The sequence below is a fragment of the Elephantulus edwardii genome, unplaced genomic scaffold (assembly GCF_000299155.1).
Source record: "Elephantulus edwardii isolate Elephantulus edwardi_28Jun2011 unplaced genomic scaffold, EleEdw1.0 scaffold00093, whole genome shotgun sequence".
Classification (NCBI taxonomy): Eukaryota; Metazoa; Chordata; class Mammalia; order Macroscelidea; family Macroscelididae; genus Elephantulus; species Elephantulus edwardii.
This window is the reverse complement of record NW_006399843.1, coordinates 10818285-10843014: the sequence shown is the minus strand read 5'-3', so window position 1 is coordinate 10843014 and position 24730 is coordinate 10818285. Positions and strand designations below refer to the sequence as shown.

At 45.0% G+C, this 24730-nt stretch overlaps 1 protein-coding gene across 4 annotated transcripts in view; it reads left to right on the top strand.

Moving 5' to 3' along the window:
* The first annotated feature begins 12219 nt into the window (after positions 1-12219).
* BACE1 (beta-site APP-cleaving enzyme 1) overlaps positions 12220-24730 on the top strand; it is a 36065-nt gene continuing 23554 nt past the window's right edge. For 3 of the 4 annotated variants that reach the window (XM_006890819.1, XM_006890818.1, XM_006890817.1), the window contains exon 1: positions 12681-12944. In XM_006890819.1, the coding sequence (XP_006890881.1) occupies positions 12684-12944 (261 nt within the window). In that variant the 5' untranslated portion in view covers positions 12681-12683. Of the gene's footprint in view, positions 12945-24730 lie in introns of all 4 variants that reach the window. The other variant, XM_006890816.1, reaches the window with a different exon arrangement.

Sequence of the window (24730 nt, the reverse complement as noted above, 5' to 3'; positions counted from 1 at the left end):
ATAAAATTTCACCTCAACCTCTCAATCACACTATAGACATTATCATCCTTTTTCAAATAAAGAGCCTGAGGTTTAGCAAGGTTTAAAAATAAATAAGTTACTTTTTTTTAAGTTAAAAAAAAACACAAACCACCACTTAAGAAGCTGTCAGGAAAGCATGAGCTAGAAATAATGAACTAAATTATGGTTGTGAGAACTATAAGGAAGAGTGAGATTCTAAGAGGCAGGATAGCAGGACCAAGTGGCAAATAGGGAGCTCTGGTGGCCAAGTAGGTAAGGAGTCACGCTGCCAACTTAAAAGGCCAGCAGTTTGAATCTATTAGCTGCTTCTCAGGATAAAGAGGAGCACTTCTCCTGGGCAATTTACAGGCTCTGAAAAACCCACTGGAAGGTCAGTCAACTATGCATCACTTCTGACTCTACAGCAACGGGTAAGAGATGTAGCAGATAAGGGAGGTGGAGGATGAAAATCAGAACACTAAGTATATCGTGACCATGCTTGCTTCTATCCCTTGCCCAACTGGACACCCATCTAAAGTTAACATATATGACATACTCGACTAATGTTACAGTTACGCACTCATTAGCTGAGTCTGAACTGACTCACAGCTGACCTCCAACAAGTCTTCAGGAGGCTGTAAAATGAATGAGAGAAGACTGTCCATCTTTTTTATGAAGAGTGGCTAGTGGATTCAAAATGTCATAAAGAGGTCACCTGTAAGTTAGCAAAGCAATTCCCTACAGACAGCACCACCAGAGCACCCTAAATGTTATAGTAATTCCCTCAACCAACTCATAGCTGACCCTCCAGTGGGTTTTCAGAAGTTGTAAGTCACACGTTTATATTTACAATCACACTTTTACAAGCTCATAGAGATGAGATTGTCCACCTTTCTCCCTCGGAGCCACTGGAGCACCAGAGAGGAGTAACACTGTTAGGTGATTAGAGAAATTCTCTACCCACTAGGCCAGCCGAGCTCTTGCAAATGATGCAGGAGATAAATGATTTCTAGGTGTGGACTTGCTTGGCCAAGTGAATGGTGAAGTCTTTCACTAAGATAAAAAAATCTAAAAGATGCGACTGGAGAGGCCAGAGAAAGCTGAGGAAGCATTTAGTTTAAAATGATGAGGAAGTAGGTCTGGGCTGAGGACAGAGGTCCCGCTAGGTGAAAGTCATTCAGAGATGGAGTGTGATGAGTGGAAATGAGCAGCTTGTAAAGAGCACCGAGAAGGGGTAAATTAGAATCATGGAGAAATTAGGAGAGGTGGACATGGAAGTCAAATGGGGAAAGTGTTTCCTGAGGAGGTAGGATTTCGAGTCAATGAAAGAAAAAATTGTTTAAAGTTGAGTTAGTTTTGGATTTGGGTACAGGTAACTTTCCCATAGAGAAGTAAGGTTCAGAAGGCCAGGCCTTACACCCCGTGTCTGGGGGCAAGTAAACGATCGCCTCCAGGAAGTCCACACACGCTGCCCAAGGCCCTCTGTCACTTCCCCAGACTCACTCGCCAGCACTTCAAGCCCAGGGGGGTCCTTCCAGACAAAGAGCTGGAAGAGAGATTTTGAATAGATGCACACTCATCTGGTCGCTCCTTTTTCACTTCTTTACCAACTTCCCGCCCACACTCCTGTGCATCCTACGTGTTGGCACAAATGTGCCCTTAACTCTCCTGCTTCCCCCCTTTCTCTCCATCGAACCCCTCCCTCAAGGAGTTCCTCACCTGCTACCTACTCAAAGAGTTTCTGGGCGACGACTCCGGCCTCGGCGCAGCTTCCCCAGCACCACCCCGGCTCCCCGCTTCCAGGGACGCCGGGGTGTTGCCCTGCAGCGGCCAACAAGCACTTCCGGAAAGAGTACCAACCTAGCAACTGAGAATCCCGCCTCCGCCCAAAGCCAATAGGTGGCTGAATAAGAGCTGTGGTATTGGATTGGTTAGCGGACCCGTCTGGTCCCGCAAGAGTTATTTACGTTTCCCATTGCAATATGGGAGTTGTAGTTCAAGATAGCTAATAGAAGGTTTATAAGGGGTTAAGTTCAAAGTCTTGGGTTGAGACAGGAGGAGAGAAATTTCTTCCGGATCAGGAACAGACCATTTAAAGTATATAGTGTTAAAGATGGTTCACTGGCAGGTTGAGGAGGAAGTATTCGCTGGAAAAACAAAAACTGAAGGAAAGTTTATTGTAGAAATAAAGCACAGCTTTTATTGGGGGGAAACACAAAGTAAAGTCTCTGGATGCTCCCACACAATGATTCATTCATTGAGATTGATAAAGATAAGGAGAAGCCGTCTTGGCGCTCTGGTTAAAGCGCTTAACTGCGAAACAAAAGGTGTGTGATTGGAATGTAGCCTCCACTGAAAGATGTCCGCTTCCATAAAGTTTTACAGTATCGGTACAGTTCTACTACTCTGTCCTGGGAGTTCTACTTTGTCTTAGATTCAACTCATAAGGGTGAGTTTCGGTTTGGGCCAAACCCCACAAATATGAAGGACAGATTGAAAGCTGTCATGACTGGTTGGTGGTTAAATAAAATGGATTATGAGGCATTCTCAATATGGATTGAAGCTCAACATCAAGAAAACAAAGATTCTCACCACTGGACCAATGGGCAGCATTATGACAGATGGTGAAGAGATTGCGATTGTTAACAGCTTTAGTTTGCTTGGCTCCACAGTCAGCTCTCGGCACCAGCAGCCAGGAAATCAAGAGAGGAATCATTGGGAAAGTCAGATGTCAGGATCTCTCCAGAGTACTGAAAAGCAACGAAGTCAGTCTGGAGACTAAGGTACACCTGATCCAGGTCATAGTTTTTCCAATTGTGTTCAATGTGTCTGAGAGCTGGACAATGACTAGGGATGATAGAAAGAAAATTGATGCCTTTGAGTGTGGTACTGGAGAAGAGTGTTGAATAGACCACGGACTGCTAGGAGAACAAACAGGTTCATCCTAGAGAGGGTGAAGCTGGCCTGTTCCTTGGAGGCAAGGATTCTGAAGCTTTGTCTGACACACTTTGGACATGTTGCAAGGAGGGACCAGTCCTTGGAGAGGGACATCATGCTTGGAAGGGTAGAGGGACAGGGAAAGAGAGGGAGACGATCGATGAGATGGATTAATACAGTGATTGGGGTAATGAGGATAGGTGTGTCAGAGACAATAAAGTTGGCACAAGATAGAGCAGATTTCAGGGCTGTTGTATGTAGGATCGCTATGAGTTGCAAGTGACTCGATGATTCATAACAACAAACAAGGCATTCTCATTGGTAACTGGAAATAAAATGCAGAGGAAAATTGTCGTGGTTTTCAGAGGTAGTTAATCGCATGCGAGATTGCCCTTCCTTCTCCCACAGAGCAGCTGATGGCCTCCAATAAAATCACGTGATTTCGGGATTGCAGCGCAACTTCTTGCCACAAGGCCACCAGAGGGAAATTGTAGAACATAGATTTTTGGCTATTCGAAAGATTCCAGGAATAAAATAACTGGGGTAATGGGGGTGGTTGTGTTAGAGAAGTAGGTTGGCTCCAAATAGAGCAGGGTTCAGAGCTTTTGTACATAGGGTCGCTATGAGTCACAGGCGACTTGATGGCACATAACAACAACAACAATAATCCTGATAGTATATCTTGAGGCCCACAGCCATCTCTTGATTTTTGTTGTCTATTTCTGACCCCTGCAAGCATGTTTTCTGAGAACTGGCAAAATGAAGAGAAACTCAGAGTAATAGTCAACATAGCAACATGAGCTGTGACATATACTTCAGCTAGAGGCTTCAGTCAGGTGCCTTGATTTTTTTTTTTTTGGTGCTCCTAGCCATTGTTGTTAGGTGCTATTAAGTCAGCTAGAGTTAATGGTGACCCATGTACAACAGAACAAATCACTGCCTGATTCTATTCCATCCTCAACATCTCTGATGTTTTTAAACCCATTGTCAGAGCCACTATATTAATGTATCTTGTTAGAGCTCTTCCTCTTTTTCACTGACCCTCTGCTTACCAAGAACGATATCTTTATCCAGGGATTGGCCCCTCTTGATAACATGCCTGACAAAGTATGTGAGACAAAGCCTTACCATCTCTGCTTTGAAGGAGAATTCTGTTGTTCATAGGGTCACTGTAGGTCATACCAGACTCCATGGCACCTAATAGCAACAAATGTGCGTACAAGGGAGCTCTGGTGGGTGGCATGCAATTTGGAGCGGTACTGCAGTCCCAAAGACATGCAGTTCAAATCCTAGCTGCTCTGCAGAAGAAGGATGGGCAGTCTCCTCCTTTGTGATTTACTGACTCTGAAAATCTGCTGGAGGGTCAGCTATGATTTGGTTCTGACTTGGCAGCACACAACAACAACATGTAAATGCAAATGTATGTGCATACATGCACGTGAATGCTTTTTATGATTTATAAAAATAAGATAATAATGTGCATATTGTACTGCAATGTGGGGTTTTGGGGTTTTTTTCAATTTAACATACCTTAAAATTTTTTTAAGATCAGTTTTTAGGAAGCTACCATATATTCTTTTTAATATTTACATGTTGTTGTTTCGTTGTTGTTGTGTACCATTGAGTAGGAACTGACCCACAGCTGACCCTCCAGCGAGTTCTCAGAAGCAGTTAATTGCAGAAGAGCAGATAGCCCGTCTTTCTCCTGTGGAGCAACTGGTGAATTCAAACAGTGTGCCATCAGGATTGCTGTGCAGCTTCTTACTAGGCCATCAGGGCTCCCTAGTTACATAGGATTCCATTAAATAGATGCCACATTCCTCTATTGGTTTTGCTTTTCCCTGAAGTTTTAGTATTACACACCATGCTGAAATACTGTTGGTTTTTCTCGATTGTTGTTTTCATTAGTTCTCTTGAATCAGTTCTGACTCACAGCAATCCTATGGATAATGAAACGAAAGGTGGCTTGATTCTGTGCAATTCTCACAGTCAGTGCTGTGTTTGAGCCCACTATTGTAGCCTCTGTATCAATCCACTTCTTCTCTTCACTTACTCTCTACCAAGAATGATGTCCTTTTCCAGGGACTGGCTTCCCTTGATAACATATCCAAAGTATGTGAGATAAAGTTTGACCATGCTCGTTTTGAAGCATCCTGACTTCACCACTTAGAAAGCAGATGTTTGTTTTTCTGCTTGTTGTTGTGGTGGTGGTGTACCATCGTGTCAGAAATGATCCATAGCTGTCGCTCCAGTGGGTTTTAAGAGGCACTGAACAGCACTGGAGGAAGGAGATTGCCCATCTTTCTCCCACAGAGCACCTGGTGGATTAAAAATATGTACATTCAGTTTCACAGTACAACTCCTTGCCTCTAAGCCACCAGAGCTCCCTTCCTTTCTGGTTTGTTGTTATTAGGTGTCACCAAGTCAAGTACAACTCATAGCGACCTTAGGGACATCAGATCTGAACCCTCTCCTACCCTATGTCATCCTGACACACTTGAGCCCATTGCTGCAAGTCACTATGTCAATCCATCTCATTGAAGATCCCTCTCTCTTTCACTGACCCTCTATCTTTCTAAGTATCATGTCCCTCTCCAAGGAATAGCCTCTCCTAGCAACATGCCCAATGTATGTGAGATAAAGCTATGCCATCATTGCTTCTAAGGAGCACTCTGGCTGCACTTTTTCCAAGATATTGATTTGTTCTTCTGACAGTCCATGGGATATTCAGTACTCTTCTCCAACACACAAGTCAAATGCATAGATTCTTTGTCTATCATCCTTATTCATAGTCCAGCTATCAGATACTTAGCATGTGATTGAAAAGACCATGGCCTTACTCAGGCACATCTTAGTCTTCAAACTGACATCATTGCTCTTCAGTATTTTGGAGAGGTCCCTGACCACTGATTTGCCCAGTGCAATACATCTACTAATCTCCTGACTGTTGGTATCAAATGTGTTGAGGGTTGATCTAAGTAAGATTAAATCACTGGCAATTTCAATCCTTTCTCCATCTATCATGACATTGTTCATTGGCCCAGTGGTGAGGACCTTTGTTTTCTTGAGGTTGAGATATAATCCATTTGGAGGATATAGTCCATCTTCTGCAGCAAGCATTTCAAGTTCTCAGTTTTTAGCAAGCAAGTTTATGTCATCTGCACAACTCAGGTTGTTGAGTTTTCCTCTGATCCTGATGCCTCATTCTTCTTCATAGAGTCCAGCTTCATGAATTATTTGCTCAGCATACAGATTGAATAGACATGGAGAAAGGATACAACTCTGACATACATCTTTCCTGATTTTAAACCATATAGTGTTCCCTTGAGCTGTTTGGATAACAGCTTCTTTATCTGGGTATAGATTTTGTAAGAACTAGTCCATCATATCAGTGTCACAATAGATAGAAGACTGAAACTATCAACAGTTTTATCTTGATTGGATCCACAATTAACACCTTTGATACCAGCAATCAGGAAAGGAGACACATTGCACTGGGAAAATCTGCAGTAAAGGACCTCTCCAAATTATTGAGCAGTAATGATTTCAGTGTGAGGACTAAGGTATATCTGATTCAGGTCATAGTCTTTTTTATTACTTACTATGTATCTGAGAGCTGTACAATGAATAAGGGTGACAGGAAAAGAAGTGATGCCTTTGAGCTGTGTGTTGGAGAAGAGCACTGAATATCTCATGGACAGCCAAGAGAACAAACAGATGTGTCTTCAAGAAGGTGCCGTCAGAATGCTTTTTGGGGGAAAGAATGATAAAGCTTTGCCTCACATACTTTGGCCATATTGCTAGGAGGTGCTATTCCTTGGAGAAGGACATGAGGCTGGGAAAGCTGGAGGGTTGGCAAAGGAGAGGAAGACCTTCAACTGGATTGACACAGTGACTACTGCAATGGGCGCTTGTGTGTCAGGAAGTGTGAAGATGGTACAGGATAAAACAGGGTTCACATCTTTTGTTCATAGGGTTGCTGTGAATCATAACCAACTCAATGGCACCTAACAACAACAACAATAGTCTATTGTTGTTGTTTAATGCCGTCGAGTCGTAGACGACTAATAGCACTGTTCGTACATAGAGTTTCCAGAGGCAAGCCATTTTGGAAGTGGATGCCGCTCCTGCTTCCAGGCTTGATTTAGTCGGGAAGCTCCACCCAACACTGTCCACCATGGGTGCCCATTACCATGATTGGCACATCACTGTCACAGGCTTCAGCATCACAGCAACCACGAGTTACCTCTGTACAGCAACGCACAGACCAATGCTATACCACCCAGAAGAATAACAATAGTCTATAGTGTATTCAATATTTTTCATAAAGATTATAATTCATAGGCATCCATTCTTTTTAAATCTTTCTGCTTTACTGCCCAACTTTTAAATGTGTCTTTGAATACCACTGACAATACCATGGCTATGTTAGATGCATCTTTACTCTTTAAAGAGGTCCTCTGCTGCAGGTTTGTCCAATGCAATGTCTTGATTTCTTGATGCTGCTCTCATAGGTAATTATTGTGGAGCCAAGTGAAATGAAATCTTTGATCATTTCAATATTTTCTCCAGTTATCATTTTATCCATTGCTCCAGTTATGAGGATTGTGTTTACTTTATGTTAAGGTGTAATCCATAAGGGAGCATGTAGTCTATGATCTTCATCAGTAAATGCTCCGAGCCTTCTTCATTTTCAGCACACAAGTTGTATCAAGTGCATATAATAGCTCATTACTGAGTCTTCCTCCAATCTTGATGTTTAATTCTTCTTCACACAGGTCTGCTTCTTGTATTACTTGTCTAGCATACAGATTAAATATCTATGGTAAAAGGATACAACTCTGATTTTAAACCACGCGATATGTCCTTGTTCTGTTGGAATGACTGCTGCTCCTTCTAGTTTCTGTGAGCACAATTACGAGTATTCTGGAATTCAAATTTATTATGATTCACAGCACTGAATGCCTTTGTTGGATCACATCTAGAAGTGACATTGCTCAAAGAGTTGGCCTTTTTTCTCATGTTAATGTTATTGTTGTCATTACTTGCCTTCAAGTTGACTATGACTTACAGCGACCCTATGAACAAGGAATCTGAACCTTAATCTGTCTTGCGCCATCCAGACATTTCCGATATCTTCCAGTCAGTGTCAATCCATTTTATTAAGAGTCTTTCGTTCTTTCTCTGACCCTCACCTTTTCCAGTAGGGTGTGTTTTTCCAAGGACTGGCCCCTCCTGACAACATGTCAAAAGTATGTGAGACAAAGTTTCAGCATCTTTGCCTCTACAAAGCACCCTGGTTGTACTTTCTCTAAGACAGACTTGTCTGTATATTGGGCAGTCCAAGGTATGTTCAATTTTTTTCTCCACCACCACATTTCAAAGGCACCAACCTTCTCCAGTTACCTCCCCAAAGTTGAACAATTTTCAGTTCCACTAATATATTCTCTAACACCAGACATTACTATCTTTTCCACTTTACCAATCTGAGATGCAAAAAAGAAAAAAAAAGGTACCTAATATTGTTTCAATTTGCATTCTCAATATTAATGAAATTGCCCTTTTAAGAGATAAGTTTATTGGTCATTTTAATTTCTTCAAAACTGACCTGTTCATATACTTTGTTCATGTTTTTTCATGTTTAGTTTTTATTTTATTTGTATAAGACCTCTACATACTATAGTAAGCCTTAGTGACCTAGTGGCGAGAAGCTGCCCTGCAATCCTAAAACACTCAGTTGAATCTATCAGCTGCTCCATGGAAGAAGGATGGGCAATCTCCTTTCTTGATTTGATACCATGCAGTGTTCCCTTGCTCTGTTTGGACAACAGCTTCTTCTTGGTCTAGGTATAGATTTCACATAAGCATAATTAAGTGTTCTGGAATTCCCGTTCTTTTTAATATTAGCCATAGTTTGTTCTATTGTAATAGGGTTACTGTAAGTCAGAATGACTCAATGGCATCTAAGGCACAACTTTGAGTGCCATATTGAGCCACTCTTACTACATAATAAAATTTACATACATACATGGATCTATTATTTTTTTTTGTTTGTAACTTATGGCTAATTATGTTCTTGTTCAGATTTTATAGTTTACATTATAAGACTGCAAATTATTATTTACTTGCCTTCCAATACTTACAGTACTTATTCTATTTGTTATCTTATTGAGTGAAGGAAATTTACTTCAATTATGTGATAGGAATTGTGACAATGACCTTCACATTCCTAAACCTGACTTTATTGAATGGGACATTAACTTGTTTACTATCATGGTTTCTGGATTTTCTGTTATTTTGGTTAAGACATTTTCCCCCTTCATTTTTATGATAATGATTACTAAATTTTATCAATGGCATTCCACAACTGATAACTATGTTGACATACATGGCCTTTTTTTTAATTTTTTTCCTATAATTATATTTTATTAATTTTCATAAACATTTACAGAGATTTTGGGCTTCCACTCATTCATTGTTGCACTATTCTCTCTACCCTCCTCCCAGTTTGTTCTTGTCCAAATGCCACAGTGCTTGTCAAAGCCAGTTCTGATTAATCTTCTTTGTCAGTGTATCCTTTGCCATTCCCTATCACTCCTCCCTGAGAGAGACTTCACCCTGAGTCATAAGGAAAAGGGGACGGCGTATTCTCTTAGCTACTTCCTGCTGAAAAGGGACGCTGTGGGTTTCAGGGTGAAGATCTTCTCTCACTACTCTAAAGGGCCCCTTTGGCAGTAGGAAACACGTAGACTATTATGGAGATTGATTTTGGAATTCAGATGCACTCTTATTGATTGTGCTTGGCTGTACATGTACATATCCTTGAAGATGTATCATGGGGGTGTTGCAACCTAGAAGACACAAATTTGACTAACAAGTTATAAGTACATGAGTCCAAAAATTATGGAAAAGTAAAAGAAAAGATTCTTTCATTGTTTTACAAACACTCCCCCAGGTCCCCTCCACCATGCAGCCCTCGCTCTAGTCTCCTGTGATGACAGAAATACCCAGTTACATCTCTCTTTTAGACGGTTCTCTCCCTCCTCTGTTTCAGTGCAGTATACATTATTGAACCCATCTTACTCATTCTCTCCCCAACCCCAAGGACAGTCCCATTCTACAACAGTGGCATCATGTAATATTTGTCCTTTTGTGACTGGGATGGCCTTTTGTCTTTAAGCTATTAGAGCTCTAAGATTGTATTTAAACTCTTATTAACTATATGCAGATACTGTTTGGAGAGCTAACACTTTAAAGCTGGCAACAGTCTTTAACCTGAGGAGGGGTGTGGGGATTCATAGCATCTGGGTAAAGGGTAAAAAGGGCTGTGAAAGCTCAAACAGATTCACACTAGACAGAATCCAAAGGTTCTTTCCAGTTCAACCTGCTGCTGAGAATTTTACTTTTCTCTCCAGAATCTACATTTTAACAAGATTCTCAAGTGATTCTTATAGATCCCTTTTTAAATTTAGGTTCTTATTTAGTACATGTCTTGGTTGGAAATTTGAATTCTTTGCAGGGGTGGAGTCAAAATGAACCAGTCGGAACCCTTACTCATAACCAACCACAGATTGCAGACTCAAGTTAAAACAGACCACATCTGCACTTTCCTCTTTGACTGTGTTGCCTTGAATACCCCCTCTCATTGTTCTTGTATGGCCAATAGCTGTTAGTAGAAATTCTATTCATTCTTTAAGGCTCACTTTAAATATTACCTCCTCTGTGAATCTTTCCAGATCCTTCAGTCCCATCCCTATGCCTAAATCCCTACTCCTCTTACAAACCATACTATTTTGTAAGAGGGACACTGTGGCAGCCTTGAGGAAAATGGGAATCCCAGAGCACTTGATAGTGCTCATGCGAAACCTATAATCAGACCAGGAAGCAGTCCTCAGAACAGAGCAAGGAAACACTGCATGGCTCAAAATTAGGAACAGAGTGTGTCAGGGATGCATCCTCTCTTTCACTTTTTCCATGTATACACAGAACAGATCGTTTGGGAGGTTGGGCTTTATGGGGAGGAATGTGGCATCAGGATTGGAGGAAGACTCATCAACAGCCTGAGTTATACACAACCTTGCTTGCTGAAACTGAGGAGGACCTGAAACACTTGCTGCAGAAGGTCAAAGCTTGTAGTTTTCAATATGAATTGAAGCTTAACATCAAGAAGACAAAGATTCTCACTACTTGGGCTAATTGGCAGCACCATGATAGATGAAGAAGAGATTGAGGTTGTTAACAATTACAGCTTTCTCGGCTCCACAATCAACACTCTTAGCACCAGTAATAAGGAAATAAAAGGACAAATTGCACTGTGAAAATCTGCTGTTAGGGACCTCCCCAGAGTATAGAGAAGCAATGGTATCAGTCTAGAGACTAAGGTGCACCTGATCTAGGCCATGGTCTATGCAATTACTTGCTATGCATCAGAGAGCTAGACAATGACTAAGGATGACAGAAGAATCAATGCCTTTGAGTTGTGGTGTTGGAGGAGTCTTGAACATACCATGGACTGCCAAGAAAACAAATAGGTCCGTCTTGGAGAGGGTGATTGGAGGTAAGGATTTTAAGCTCTGTCTCACATACTTTAGGCATGTGGACAGGAGGGACGATCCTTACAGAAGGACATGATGCTTGGAAGGGTGGAGGGACAGCGCAGGAGAGGAAGACCCGGATGAGATAGAGTGATACAGTAACTGGGGCACTGTGGGTAAGTGTGTCAGAGTCAGTGAGAAAGGCTCGGAATAGGGCAGGCTTCAAAGCTGTTATACATTGGGCCACTATGAGTCACAGGCAACTTGGTGGCACATAACAACAACTGTTTGAGGTGGCTTAGTGGGTCGGGAGTTAGGCTGCTAACCCAAAGGTCACGTCTCCTCTATTGGTTCTAATCCACCAGCCCCTCCAAGGGGGAAAGATGAGCAATCTCCTCCCGTGCAATTTACAGTCTCTACTGGAGGTTCAGCTACGAGTCAGTTTCACCCCACTGCAATGAGTTTTGAGAATGCTTTTGTAGCCCTGGTGCTTGACATAGTGTCTAGCATAGAGTGGGTGGTAATAGATGCTCAATGAAGCAGAGACAGGACAACGAGTCGGCTACCCCTCTTTGCCCTGACTGCCTTCGCCTGGCCGGGGTTCTGCGGGGAGGACTGCACAGCAGAGGGCATCCGAGACCCCTCTCCAGCCCGGAAGCCGCGCTGCCCGCGGTGGGAAGACTACACTTCCCAGCGATCCCAGGGAAAAGCCAAAACCCTTCGGCTTTGACAGCCGCCGCCACAAGTCTTTGCGCCTCCCCGGGGCTGCCTGGGCGCAGCGAGCCGGGTTAGGGCGGCCTGAGCCCCGAACGCAGCCGCGAGAGCCCCCGGACCCTTCCCCGCGTGGAGCCCCCCGAGGACGCGGAGAGCCGCCGCCGCCCACCTGCCATGCCCGCCCCTCCCAGCCCCGCCGGGGGCCCTAGCCGCGCGCGCCCGGGTGACTGCTGAGCCCGGACGCCGCTGCCTCCATGTAGCGGCGCGGGGCGCCGGCTCGCCGCCTTCCCTCCGTCTCCTGCGGATTCCTGCCGCGCGCTCGCCGCAGCCGGGACCCCGGGACCGGCGGAGGGGCCCGCAGGCTCTGGAGTCTGGATGCCTCGGAGCTCACTTTTCTGAGGGGCCGCCGCTACCAGCGCCCGGAGTTGGGGGGTAGGCAGCAGCTGGGACCGACGTGGGCCGGAGCGACAGCCCAGCGGGCCTGCAGGCCAGGCCACCATGGCTCCGGCCCTGCCCTGGCTCCTGCTGTGGGTGGGCTCGGGAGTGCTGCCCACCCACTGCACCCCACATGGCATTCGGCTGCCTCTGCGGAGCGGACTAGGGGGCTCCCCCCTGGGGCTCCGGCTGCCCCGGGGCACCGATGAGGAGCTGGAGGAGCCCAGCCAGAGGGGCAGCTTTGTGGAGATGGTGGACAACCTAAGGGGCAAGTCGGGCCAGGGCTACTACGTGGAGATGACGGTGGGCAGCCCCCCGCAGACGGTAAGGAGGCCAGCTGGCCCTCCCCACGGGAGAGAGGGGGACCGGGTGGGGATGCTGCTTGCGAGACCCCCATTTAAAAGGGTCAGAAGGTGAAGGAGGTAACTTTAGACCTGAGAGACGCCAGTCCTCAGCCCCCAGCCATTCCTCTGTGTCGAATCAACAGAAGTCATCCCCAAAGCGCACCTTTCCCACTTCTTACCCCTCACTGGCTTCCCACTCCCATTCCAGCTGCCCTCTCTTCACACCTCGGCTTACACACTTTCCCACTCTGTTCTGGGGAAAGAAAGATACTCCAGGGGTGGGAATTTGACCTAAATCGAGGGTCCATGCCAAAGGAGGTATGGACACTATGAACAAGTGTCACTTGTGTCCTGGTGCTGGCCAACTAATTGTCAGCTTTCCAAATTCCTCCTCTGGGAATCTTGCATATTCCACCCTCTCCCTCTCCCTCCTGTGTTCCTCAGGTTGGTCTGAGATCCTTACAGTCATTCCCAGTACCTTGGGGACTAAGGAATCCTGGCACGTGGTGGATGGACCAGCCCCTTTCTTCTGCTGTCTGGGCTGCCCCACAGGGACAGTAAATCAGGTGGCAGAGAGTCTCCCTTGACCTCCGCTGAACTCAGGAGCCCTAGACATACACCTATCTTCCTAGTCCTGTCCCTCCTGCCTCTTTCCTTCCCCCATCCCATGCCTCTGAGCACAGAGGAAACTGAACTGAGCTTTGAGGAAGAGCAAAGTGCAGGGAATGAGCCAGGCCCCTTTCCCTGAATGGGACTCCTCCTGCAGGCTGATAGGTGCTGCGTGTTGGGAGGAGGGGTGAAAGCTGTGGAAAGAATCCAGCCAGTTCTCCCCATCCTTCCTGACAGTCCTCCTAAGGTGGCTGGTGGAGACTGTGTCCTCTGAGTCTCTGTGGGCGGCTTCAAGGGGCCTTGTGGGGGATGCCTTGTCTGGTCTCTTCCTGTATTTGCCGCCTCTCTGTGGGTAAGGCTGTGCAGGGTGGCGGTGTGCTTCTGTGGCTGGTGTGTGTCACCTTGAATCTGAGCCTGCACATCCCTGTGAGCTAACCACCCCCTCCTGGGGATCAGTGTCTGGGAAGCCTGTCCTTGGGAGGGTCTGTGAAGGTGGGAGTATGTTTGTATGTTGGGAGAAAAGCCGCACTTCCCTGAACTTCTCAGGCAGCTCTTATGCTTGATCTGGGAGAAACAGAAACCTCTTCCTCCCAATTGCCTGATGAGAGTGAACCTTCCTAAGTCCACAGCCTTAGTCAGGCCTACATCTCGCTGATCCAAGGCTCTGGTCTCCCACTTACACCACCAGTCCCCATTTTGCTGTGCACTGTGGTTCCCAAAGAAATAGTTTCTAATTAGTTTAGAGCCAGGACAAGAGCCTGAATCCATGGCTTTAGAAGCTGAGCCAGGTTTCATCGGGGAACAGAAGAATGAAGTGCTCTGAGAGACTCCTATTTCTGCTATTACTGATGTGTTGTGCAAATGGTCTACAAGCTCTGTGGCCTGGATGGAGCATTGGGCTGCGGAACCAACAAGGGCTTTAAGGTCAGACAGACCAGGAGATTAATTTCTGCCACCCACGGCTTTTCCTTCTGGTAGCTGTATGGCCTTGAGAAATTATATAACCTGTCTGAGGCTGTTTCCTTATCTTTAAAATGGGTGAAATGAGATGTCCTTGGCAAGGTTGCCATGAGGATATCTTCTTCCTATCCACCCTAGTGGTACAGTTCTTAAGCACTTGGATGCTAACAAAAAAAGTTGGTGATTCCAACCCACCTTCCGCTCTGCAGTAGAAAGATGGGGCCGCCTATTAGGCCTTGGGAACCTAATGGGGCAGTTCTCTGTCTTTTAGGGCCACTGAGTCAGTCAGTTCTGTGATGAGGAGGATGTAGGCGAAAACATGAGAAACAACATGCCTGACACATAAATGGACTTTTAATAAATACAAAGTCACTTCTCCTTGATGTGTCTGCTCACCTCTGCCTCTCCCGTGCTGTGCAATGAGGCACAAAAACAGACTGTTCTAGGCCTCTGTGTTTTCCATATGGAATAGGGGGACAGATTGCTGTATGCCCTTGGTCCCCTGAGATCGTGTGGACATTGCCCAGCCCAGGACTCAGCAGAGTAACTGCTCAGTGCATGCCATCACTTTCTTCCTCCTTCCTAGGAGAGAAAAGTGGAGCCAAAGTTCACCACCAACCAGTAGCAGGCACCAGAGAGGCCACAGTGAGCAGGGATCCTAAGTAGGCAGCACTATCTAGAATCTCTGCTCAGTGAGAACTTTGATTCTCTCCCTGCCTGATGGGGCTGCTGTATAATCAGCTGAGAATATAATAGCAGAATGCTGTGATCAAGGAAGAGTGAAGTTCGGGAACTCTGTCTATGGGCTGGAGTCTCTGAGGGATGTAAATGATTAATACACTCCAATGATAACTGCAAGGTTGATGGTTCAAGTCAAGCAGAGGTACCTCAGAAGAAAGGCCTGGCTATCTCTGAAAATTCAGCCTTCAAAAGCCCTTCAGAGCTCATTTCTACTGTGACCCTCATAGGGTCACAAGGAATGAAAGTTGTTGCTGTAGCCTCTGTTGTTTTTCTTTGTGCCAAGGGATAGAAGCTGGTTCTGAAGGACATAGAAGACACAGTTCTGTTGTTCAAAAACTTAGACCAGAGACAGCCTGAAAGTGCAAATAATATAAGCACTAGCAGGAGATAGAAGTCCTAATCTTATGCAGGCCAATCCATGGCAGTGGTGCTCAGAGTAAGCTCTGCAAGAACCTGGTCAGGGCATCTCAGAATTGTAAATTCTCCCCCATCCCGAGCCTCCCGAACCAGAATGCTGCAGGTAAGGGGGCAGCCATCTGCCTGGATCAAGCTTGAGAGTGCTGCTCTGTAGTTCAAGTTTGACGCCTCTGATCTGTGGTAGGACTGAGGGCTCTAAGTCCTCAGAAGACTGGGAAAATAGGGGAAGGCCTCATGCAGGACATTCGGCCTGAGGGTGGTCATGAGGGATGGAGAGGCCAGGAGACGTCATTCTCAGTGGGGATGTGCACCCACTATCCCACTGCACTGGCATTGCCTTGGCTTGTATGTTCACTCCTTCCCACCTGTCCCCATTAGATTAGGAGGGGCTGCAGTGAGTGAGAGAGGGAGGTGAGTTGTGTACACTTGGGCTTATGCATGTTTGTACAGGGAGCAGTGAGAAAACCAGTTCTGTTAATGCTGCCGGTTTGTGCTAAGACCAGATGAGTGTGTGTAAATAAGATAGAGGCAAATCGCCACAAGCCTTAAATGTCAAGCTGCAAGGATTGGACTTCAGTCTGCAGAGGAGAAAATTGAGTTTATTGGTGGAGGGAAATGACATAAAGAACATAATCTTTCGGGAACATCTGAATTTTAGAGAGTGGAGCTGAGAGCTCCGAACAGCTGAAGGCTCTGTCGCATTTGATGGTCCTAGTGTGAGTCCTGTGACGAGGACGGCATGAGACCATGATCAGATGGGACAGAAGAGGAGGGTGCAGAGGATGGTGCAAGGTAGCGGGACAGGGCTCAGCGACACGAGTGAAGCTGAGGGAGAAGACATGCAATGACAACTTTGAGATTCTGATCCTGAGTGAACTGAAGGATGACAAAGTCCTTGGTGAGAAGAGAAAAGTCAGCAGGAGGGAATGGTTTAGTAGTACCAGCATACAAGTGTATGTGTGCATTTATTCCATTTACAAATAGTTTTCATACATTCTACATATTTTGTTCTTTCCTACAATTTTTTTTTTCTTTCCTACAATTTTTGAAAGAGAATTGATGCCTTTAAGCTGTGGTGCTGGAGAAGAGTAGTGAATATACTCTTCAAGGAGAACAAACAGGTTCATCCTGGAGATGGTGAAACCAGGCTGCTCCTTGGAGGCAGGGATTCTGAGGTCTCACCTGACATGCTTTGGACATGTTGCAAGGAGGGACCGACGAGTCCTTAGAGAGGGACATCATGCCTGGAAGGGTGGAGGGACTACGCAATAGAAGAAAACTCTCGATGAGATGGATTCAGTGACTGGGGTAATGAGGTTAAGTGTGTCAGAGACAATAAGGTTGGCATGGGATAGAACAGGTTTCAGGGCTATTGTATATAGTGTTGCTATGAGTCTCAAGCAACTCGATGGCACATAACAACAACAATTTTTTATAAGCAGGAGTGGCACCCACTTCCTAAACAGCATGCCTCTAGAAACTGTGAACTTTGATAAATGATAATAGTTATAGAAAGGTTTCAGCCCTTTTGTTCATGGGGCGCTATGAGTTGTGCTTGACTCCACAGCAATCAACAACAATGTTTGTATATATCATGCAAACACATACATACACATATGTATGTATATCATCCGTAGCTTCTAGCAGAAGAAATGGAATATAGAAGGTTAAACAAGCAGATGGTTGGGCATCCAGTAAGCAGAGCCCCACCTCAACCTTGGCCTTCCTACTCACCACACTGCTGTTTGTATCCTTGTTTGGAGAGAGAAGGAAGATTTTATCACTGTGTGTGTCTTCCATTCTCCCAGAACACCTACTCATGGCTTTCCTGCTACACTTCACAGAATGTATCATAACTGTCTGTTTTTGTGTTTATTCCCTCATAGCTTCAAGCTCTTGAAAGCATACTGCTTTTATTTTTTTTTCTACAGTGTCTTATTTCTCTTTGTATTCTAATAACTATCACAGTGCCAAACTCAGCGCATGAACCTAAAAACATGTTGATTGAGTAGAGAAACAGACTGTCACACATCTCGACAGATCACTGTGGACAGTTACAAATACAGGGAGCTCCAGTTGCCTTGTGGGTACAGAGTCAACAGCAAGTTGTTCAAATCCACCAACTGCTTCCTGGGAGAAAAAGAGGCGGTCTCCCCTTGTGCAAATTACTGCCTCTTGAAAACCCATTACAGGGTCAGCTGTGAGCCAGTTCTGATCATAACAAGATTGCTTGGACGAAGTATAATAGGATGAGCTTCACTGACAAGGTCATCAGGACAGGCTAGCTGTTAAGATTGAAGTCTGGTGATAGTTGAGCAAATATATAATGAACACCTCCTATGTGCAGAAGAGACAAATGATGTCTTAGTCCTGTTGTTGATAGCTGTAAACCAGTTCATTTGGCCCTAACTTATGGTGACCTGTTGAGCAATGGAATGAAACACCACCTCCAGTCCCTTGTCATCCATGGTCAGTTACAGAGCAGGACTTGGTGATGTCATAGGGTTTTCACTGGCTGGTTTTCAGATGTAAAATACCAAGTCTTTTTGCCTGGCCCATGCTAGTTTGGAAGTTCTGCGGAAACCTAGCCTGTATCATCGAAGCACACAAGCTCCCCCTGACAGACGAGATGGCTGTCTGAGGCTCCCTGGCTGGGAATTGGTATTTTGTTGTTGCTGTTCTGTGCCATAGAGCTGGAACCAACTCAGAGTTGACCTCCAAGAGCGTTTTCAGAGGCTGTAACTCACATGAGAGGAGTCTGCCCATCTTTCTCCCACAAAGCAGCTAGTAGATTTGAACTGCTGGCCTTTGAATTGGTAGCTCCACTCCCTGTGCACCAGACCCCCAAAGCTCCCCAGGAATTGGCATGGAAGGAGAGCATTCCACCACTGAAACACAAGTGCCTTTAGAGAACTTACAATTTAGTATGAGGTACCTTTATGTAAACATCTAAGTATCACAGAACAGCCAATGCATTTGGTGTAAAGAGATAAACATTCTATCCTGGAAGCACTGATAAAGAAGAGATTAATTGTAACAGCATTAGGAAAGCTTTGGTGGAAAAAGTAGTATTTGAGTGTAGTCTTGAAAGATGAGAAAACTTGGCTGTGTGTAGAGTGACGGGGAGAAGCATTTCCTGGAAAGTGTGAGTTATGGTTAGAAGCTGGGCCTTAAGGTAGGGATGCGAGGAGGCTGAGTGGAGTCTGGATTTTCCCCTGAGTAGAGTAAGGAGTCCCCGCTCTATGAGAAGAAGCTGGTCTTGGCTCTAGGAGAAGAATGTCAGTGTGCATGATGGCTTCGGGAGACTAGAGCCTGACACAGAGACACCTGTAAAAATACAAAGGTCGGGAGGAAGGTGGTAGCAGTGAGGGTGGAATGCTGGCTCAGTCTAGCCTGACAGAGTCAAGGACAGCTTGACCAGATGTGAAGGGTGATAGAAAAGAGATGATTTGCCTCCTTCTAATATCTGCCTTTATTTAGGAGAGGAACACAGCAACAGGAGGAAACTTAGAACAATTGTAGTGTATAGAGCAATATCATTTATCCAAGCTCCAAAGTTCTTATTCTGTTTTATTGTTGTTGTTAGGTGCCATCAAGTCAACTACAGGTCATAGCAACTGTGTGAACAACATCTCTGAACCTTGCTCTATCTTCTTCTATCCCCATCTCTGATGTACTTGAGCTCATTGTTAGTCACTGTGTCGATGCAGATTGTTGAGGATCTTGCTCTTTTTCGTTGATCTTTGTTTGCCCTGCCCATATTCTTTCAGTTTTGGAAATGAAGAAGCTGAGATTCAGAGAAAGTAAGAAGTTCCCTGAAAGTTTCAGGTCTCTGGATTCTAAATCTAAATACTGGGCTCTCTCCAGTATCCTGTATTCTTTAATATATTGGTTGACTCTGACATGGTTTGTGAATATATACAGCAACCAGCTGAGAATGGCATCTAGAAACCAGGAGAGACATCAGAAATAGATGTGAGGGAGCTCTGGTGGCCTAGTGGCAAGAAGTTGTGCCACAATTCTGAAGGCATGTGGTTCGAGTCCACCAGATGCTCCTCTGGAGAAGGAGGGGCAATCTCCTCCTGTACCAGTTGGATCTGATTCAACAGTACACCAAAAAAAAAAAAAGGAAAAAAGAAAGAAATAGATATGGAAACTTGTGTGTTACCTCCAGAGATGGAGTTGGTGAAGTCACATTTAGAAAATGAACTTGCTTTTTGAGAGGGGAGAGGGAGGGAGAGAGGGGAGAAGAAGAGAGGGGAGAGAGCAGGAGAGAAAGGAAGAGGGAGGGAGGGAGGAAGGGAAAGAGAGAGAGAGAGAGAGACTCTATTTGATTTAGAGAACAATGGAGAAAGGAAATATGATCAGAGACATAGAAAACCAGGGAGGGTTAAATGGTTTTAAACTCTTCCCGCACTTCACTGCTGCCACCAACTGGTTTTCAAACTGTGTTTTGCAAGGTTCCATAAAGGGACCTCTATAGAGCTACCTGGCCCACTGGCTGGAAGAGGTCTGCATTTGTTCCCATTCCCAAGAAAAGCACTCCAACAGAACATGGAAATTATCAAGCAATATCATTAATGCACATAGCAAAATACTGTTGAAGATCATTCAAAAATGGCTAGAACAGTACATAGAGCACTGCCAGATGTACAAGCTGGATTTAGAAGAGGCAATGGCACCAGGGAGATCATTACTGATGTCAGATGGATCCTGGCTGAAAGCAAAGAATACCAGAAGAATGTCTGTCTGTGCTTTATTGACTATGCATAGGCATTTGACATAACAAATGACAGCTAACATTGAGAAGAATGAGAATCCCAGAACACTTAATTATGCTCATGTGAAACCTATACTTAGACCAAGAGTCCATTTTGCAATCAGGGCAAGGGAACCCTATGTGGTTTAAAATTAAGAAAGGTATGCATCAGGGTTGTATCCTTTCTCCATACCTACTCTTTTTTTTCTTTTAAATTTATTTTATTAATTTTAATGAACATTTACAGAGATTTTGGGTTTCCATTCATTCATTGTTGCACTATTTTCTCATAACCTACTTTTTTTATATGCTCAGCAAATTATTCAAGAAGCTGGACTCTATGAAGAGGAATGTGACATCAGGATTGGAGGAAGATTCACCAATAACCTTAATTATGCAGATGACACAACCTTGCTTGCTCAAAGTGAGAAGGACTTGAAGTGGCTTACAACAGATCAGTGACTACAACCATCAATATGAATTACATATCAGTATCAAGAAAAGGAAAATTCTTATCCCTGTACCTACAGACAATGATAGATGGAGATAGATGAATAAAAATCACGATAGATCACAGCTTTAGTTTTTGCTTGGCTCCAGAATCAACACTCTTGATACCAGCAGCCAGGAAATGAAGAAATGAATTGCACTAGGAAAGTCAGCTGTCTGGAACCTCTCCAGAGTATCGTAGAGCAACAAAGTCAGTCTGGAGACTAAGGTACACCTGATCCAGGCCATAATCTTCACAGTTGCTTGCTATGTGTCAGAGAGCTGGACAATGACTAGTGATGATAGAAAGAGAATTGATGCCTTTGAGCTCTAGTGCTGAAGAAGAGTGTTGACTATACCATGGACTGCTAGGAGAACAAACAGGTTCATCCTAGAGAGGGTGAAGCTGGCCTGCTCTATAGAGGCAAGGATTCTGAGGCTTTGTCTGACGTACTTTGGACATGTTGCAAGGAGGGACCAGTCCTTGAAGAGGGACATCATGTTTGGAAGAGTGGAGGGATGGAGAAAGAGAGGGAGACCATCGATGAGATGGATTGATACAGCGACTGGGGTAATGAGGGTAGGTGTGCCAGAGACAATAAAGTTGGCACAAGATAGAGCAGGTTTCAGGCCTGTTATACAAAGCGTCGCTATGAGTCGCAAGCGACTCGATGGCACATAACAACATGGAAAAGAGATTGAAACTGTTAATTACTTCATCTTACTTGGATCCACAATCAGTACACTTGTTACCAGCAGTCAGGAGAATAGAAAATGTATTGCACTGGGAAAGTCTGCAGTCAGGGATCTCTGCAAATTATTGAGGAGCAGTGATATCAGTTTGAAGACTAAGGTGCACCTTATTCAGGACATGGTCTTTTCAATAACTTGCTGTGCACTTGAGAGCTGGAAAATGAAAAAAGATGACAGAAGAATTGATGTCTTTGAACTGTAGTGTTGGAGAAGCATTCTGAATATCCCATGGACTGTAAAAAGACCAATATGACCAAAATCTCTGTAAATACTCATTAAAATTAATAAATTTTTTTTTAAAAACCCAATATGTCTTGGAAAAGGTGCAACTGGAATGCCCCTTGGAGGCAAAGATGATAAAGCTTTATCTCACAAACATACATAGCATGTTTCTAGGAGAGGCTATTCCTTGGAGAGGGACATCATGGAGGGGGGGACAGCGAAGGAGAAGCAAACCCTGAAGCACGAGCATTGACACAGTGACTGCTGCAATGGGCTCGAGTGTGCCAGAAACTGTGAGGATGGTGCAGGGTAAGACACGTTTCAGATATGTTATTCATAGTATCACTCGGAGTCATATTCAACCTGACAGCACCTAACAACAACAACAATAACAACATTAAGAGACCTCAAGATGAAGAAGAAAGTTGGGAGAAAAGCCCCTTGTCTATGTCCAGCTTTTTCCAACTCTGCTGTCCCCCCAGATCTCACAACCCTTCCAGAAGAGCCCAGCTGTCATTGTTTCTACATATTTGACTTCTAAGACATGGGGACACCGCACACACACACACACACACACACACACACACACACACTCACGGTGAAAACCATTAAACTCAAAGGACCACCCTTGAATTAGACAAAGCCAGCAAAATCCCCATTCCGTAAGTTGCCTATAGTGACCACAGTGGCTCTGCTGTGGGCTCTCAAGTGGCATCAGGCCTTTGCCAGGGTCCATCTCAGGTCTACTCTCCATTCTGTCTCCCCAGAACAGTAAAGAAAGGAGAGGAGCATTGAAAAAGACTGTCACCAAGACAGAAGAATGGGAATCCATAGGCATTTACAATAAAGCGTTAAATATTAAACTAGTTGCAAATGCAGGAAGAGCCATGTTTCCCAAGGAAGTCCCTGGACCTGGCAACTAACTCTTCTCTCTGCTGGGAGCCATCTCTCTGGAGGGTCTAAACAGTGCAGGGTTCTAGGAAAGAGACAACATCCTCCCGAGTTCCTTGAGATTCATTCCCCTGGTGGAAAAGTCCTCCAGGAATGGGATATATTCACTGATGGGGTTCTTCTGCCACATCTCAGGTAGAGGACCCACAGGATTCTTTAGAGGGGATGTGAGGCCCTCTGAAGAAAGTGGTAGGTCAGAGAAGTGCCTCTGAGTTCACCTGTTCACCCCTCCACCCCTGCCTGCGCCAAGATGCCCTGGGGAAGACACAGCCTGCTGCCTGGCCAGCCAGCCACCCACACCTGCACAGACCTTGGCCCTGGCCCCAGCCCCAGCCCTTGTGGCTTCAGGTCAGACAGTTCTCATGGCCCAGGTGGTGGGCAGTGCCTTGACTAGAGCCTTCAGTGGAGGAAGCTCGGACCCTGCTCAGCCTACCACCCAGCAGGTCCCAACACATTGCACCGTACAGCCCCTATAGCTGGGGCCTTGTGCCTATGAGATCAGGCAGTTCCTTGACTGCTCAACCACGCAGAGTGACCTGTCCTTGGGTAAGGGTTTCAGTGAGGCACTGAAGCACTGCAAATACAACCATGATCTGAGCACCCTGCCCTGAGGAGGCTGCATACCTTGGCTGTCCACCCTCTCCTTGACAACAGACCACAATGCCAGATTGTAACCATCTATCAGGGACTCAAGTGAGGAGGGCATTTTCCACCCTACAGAGGACCTGAGACACATGTGCAATTAAAAGATCTGATCATAGACAGCCCCCCCCCCCCAAAAAAAAAGATAGATCAGCTGACATGAGGGATCCAGCAGTCCAGGTTTTCTTGCTCGAAGACTGACGAAGCCGCAGCTTCTCCTACTCAGCCTGGCCTTACTCCACAGATCTCTTGGCCTGCCTGTGGCTGTCCTCTCTTCTGCCCCTAGAGCCCCACTGTGTCCTGCTGATGCTGAAAAGGTTGAAAACCATTCAATGTGATGCCTTCTTGACTGGCACTCGGGCTCAATGAATCCCCTCAAACAACGCAAGGAATATATCCTGACATCTCCATTTGGTTGAGTAAACAAACCTGTGATCTGGCCACGACCATAATATCATGTGGTGGGAGACTGATGTCAGAGGAGAGCTTCATTGTCACCGAAGAACAGACCAAGAGAAAATTAAAGCTGCTTGAACCTGTGGGTGGGACAAGGTTAGACAACAGGAAGGCCTTCCTGTCTGACAATGAAAAGCAGGTAGCTAATAGCTGTTATTATATGTTATACAGGTTACTGTACCTCAGGAGTCACCTTAGGGAAGGGAGGGAGGCAGAGGAAGTAAAACCCCTCCTTAAAACCCAACATCTTTTTGTTTGTGTTTTATACTAGGACTGTGTATAAGATTAGAAAGGGAAACTGCTGCTTTAAATACAAACAAGTTGTAAACTTTGACCTTTAGTCTGTTTTTTGAAGAAGAGGTTCCTAAGTTTATTGACCATTTACAGCTTTGCAACTCTTAATCTTCTTTTGAATAGGAAGTATTGATGCATGTTAGTTGAACTGGGTTCCAGGCAGAGGAGAAATAAAGTATCCTGGCTAAAGATGATGCCACAACCTTTATGCTCTAAGGACTCCTGGTGACACAGTGCATTCTGCATTGAGCTTTCGACTAAAAGGTCCACTGTTCTGTTCCACCATTGATTCCGTGCGGGAAAGATGAGACAGTCTGCTCCTGTTGAGATTTGCAGGCTCAGAAATCAAGTGGAGGGTTGCCAAGGGCTGGAATTGACTCAGTGCTGGTGGGCTGTGGTTCTGGTCTAAAGGAGGAAAAAGGTACTAGATAGGTCTCAGGTGTTCCAACCACCTTGAGATTCCTTAAACAGTA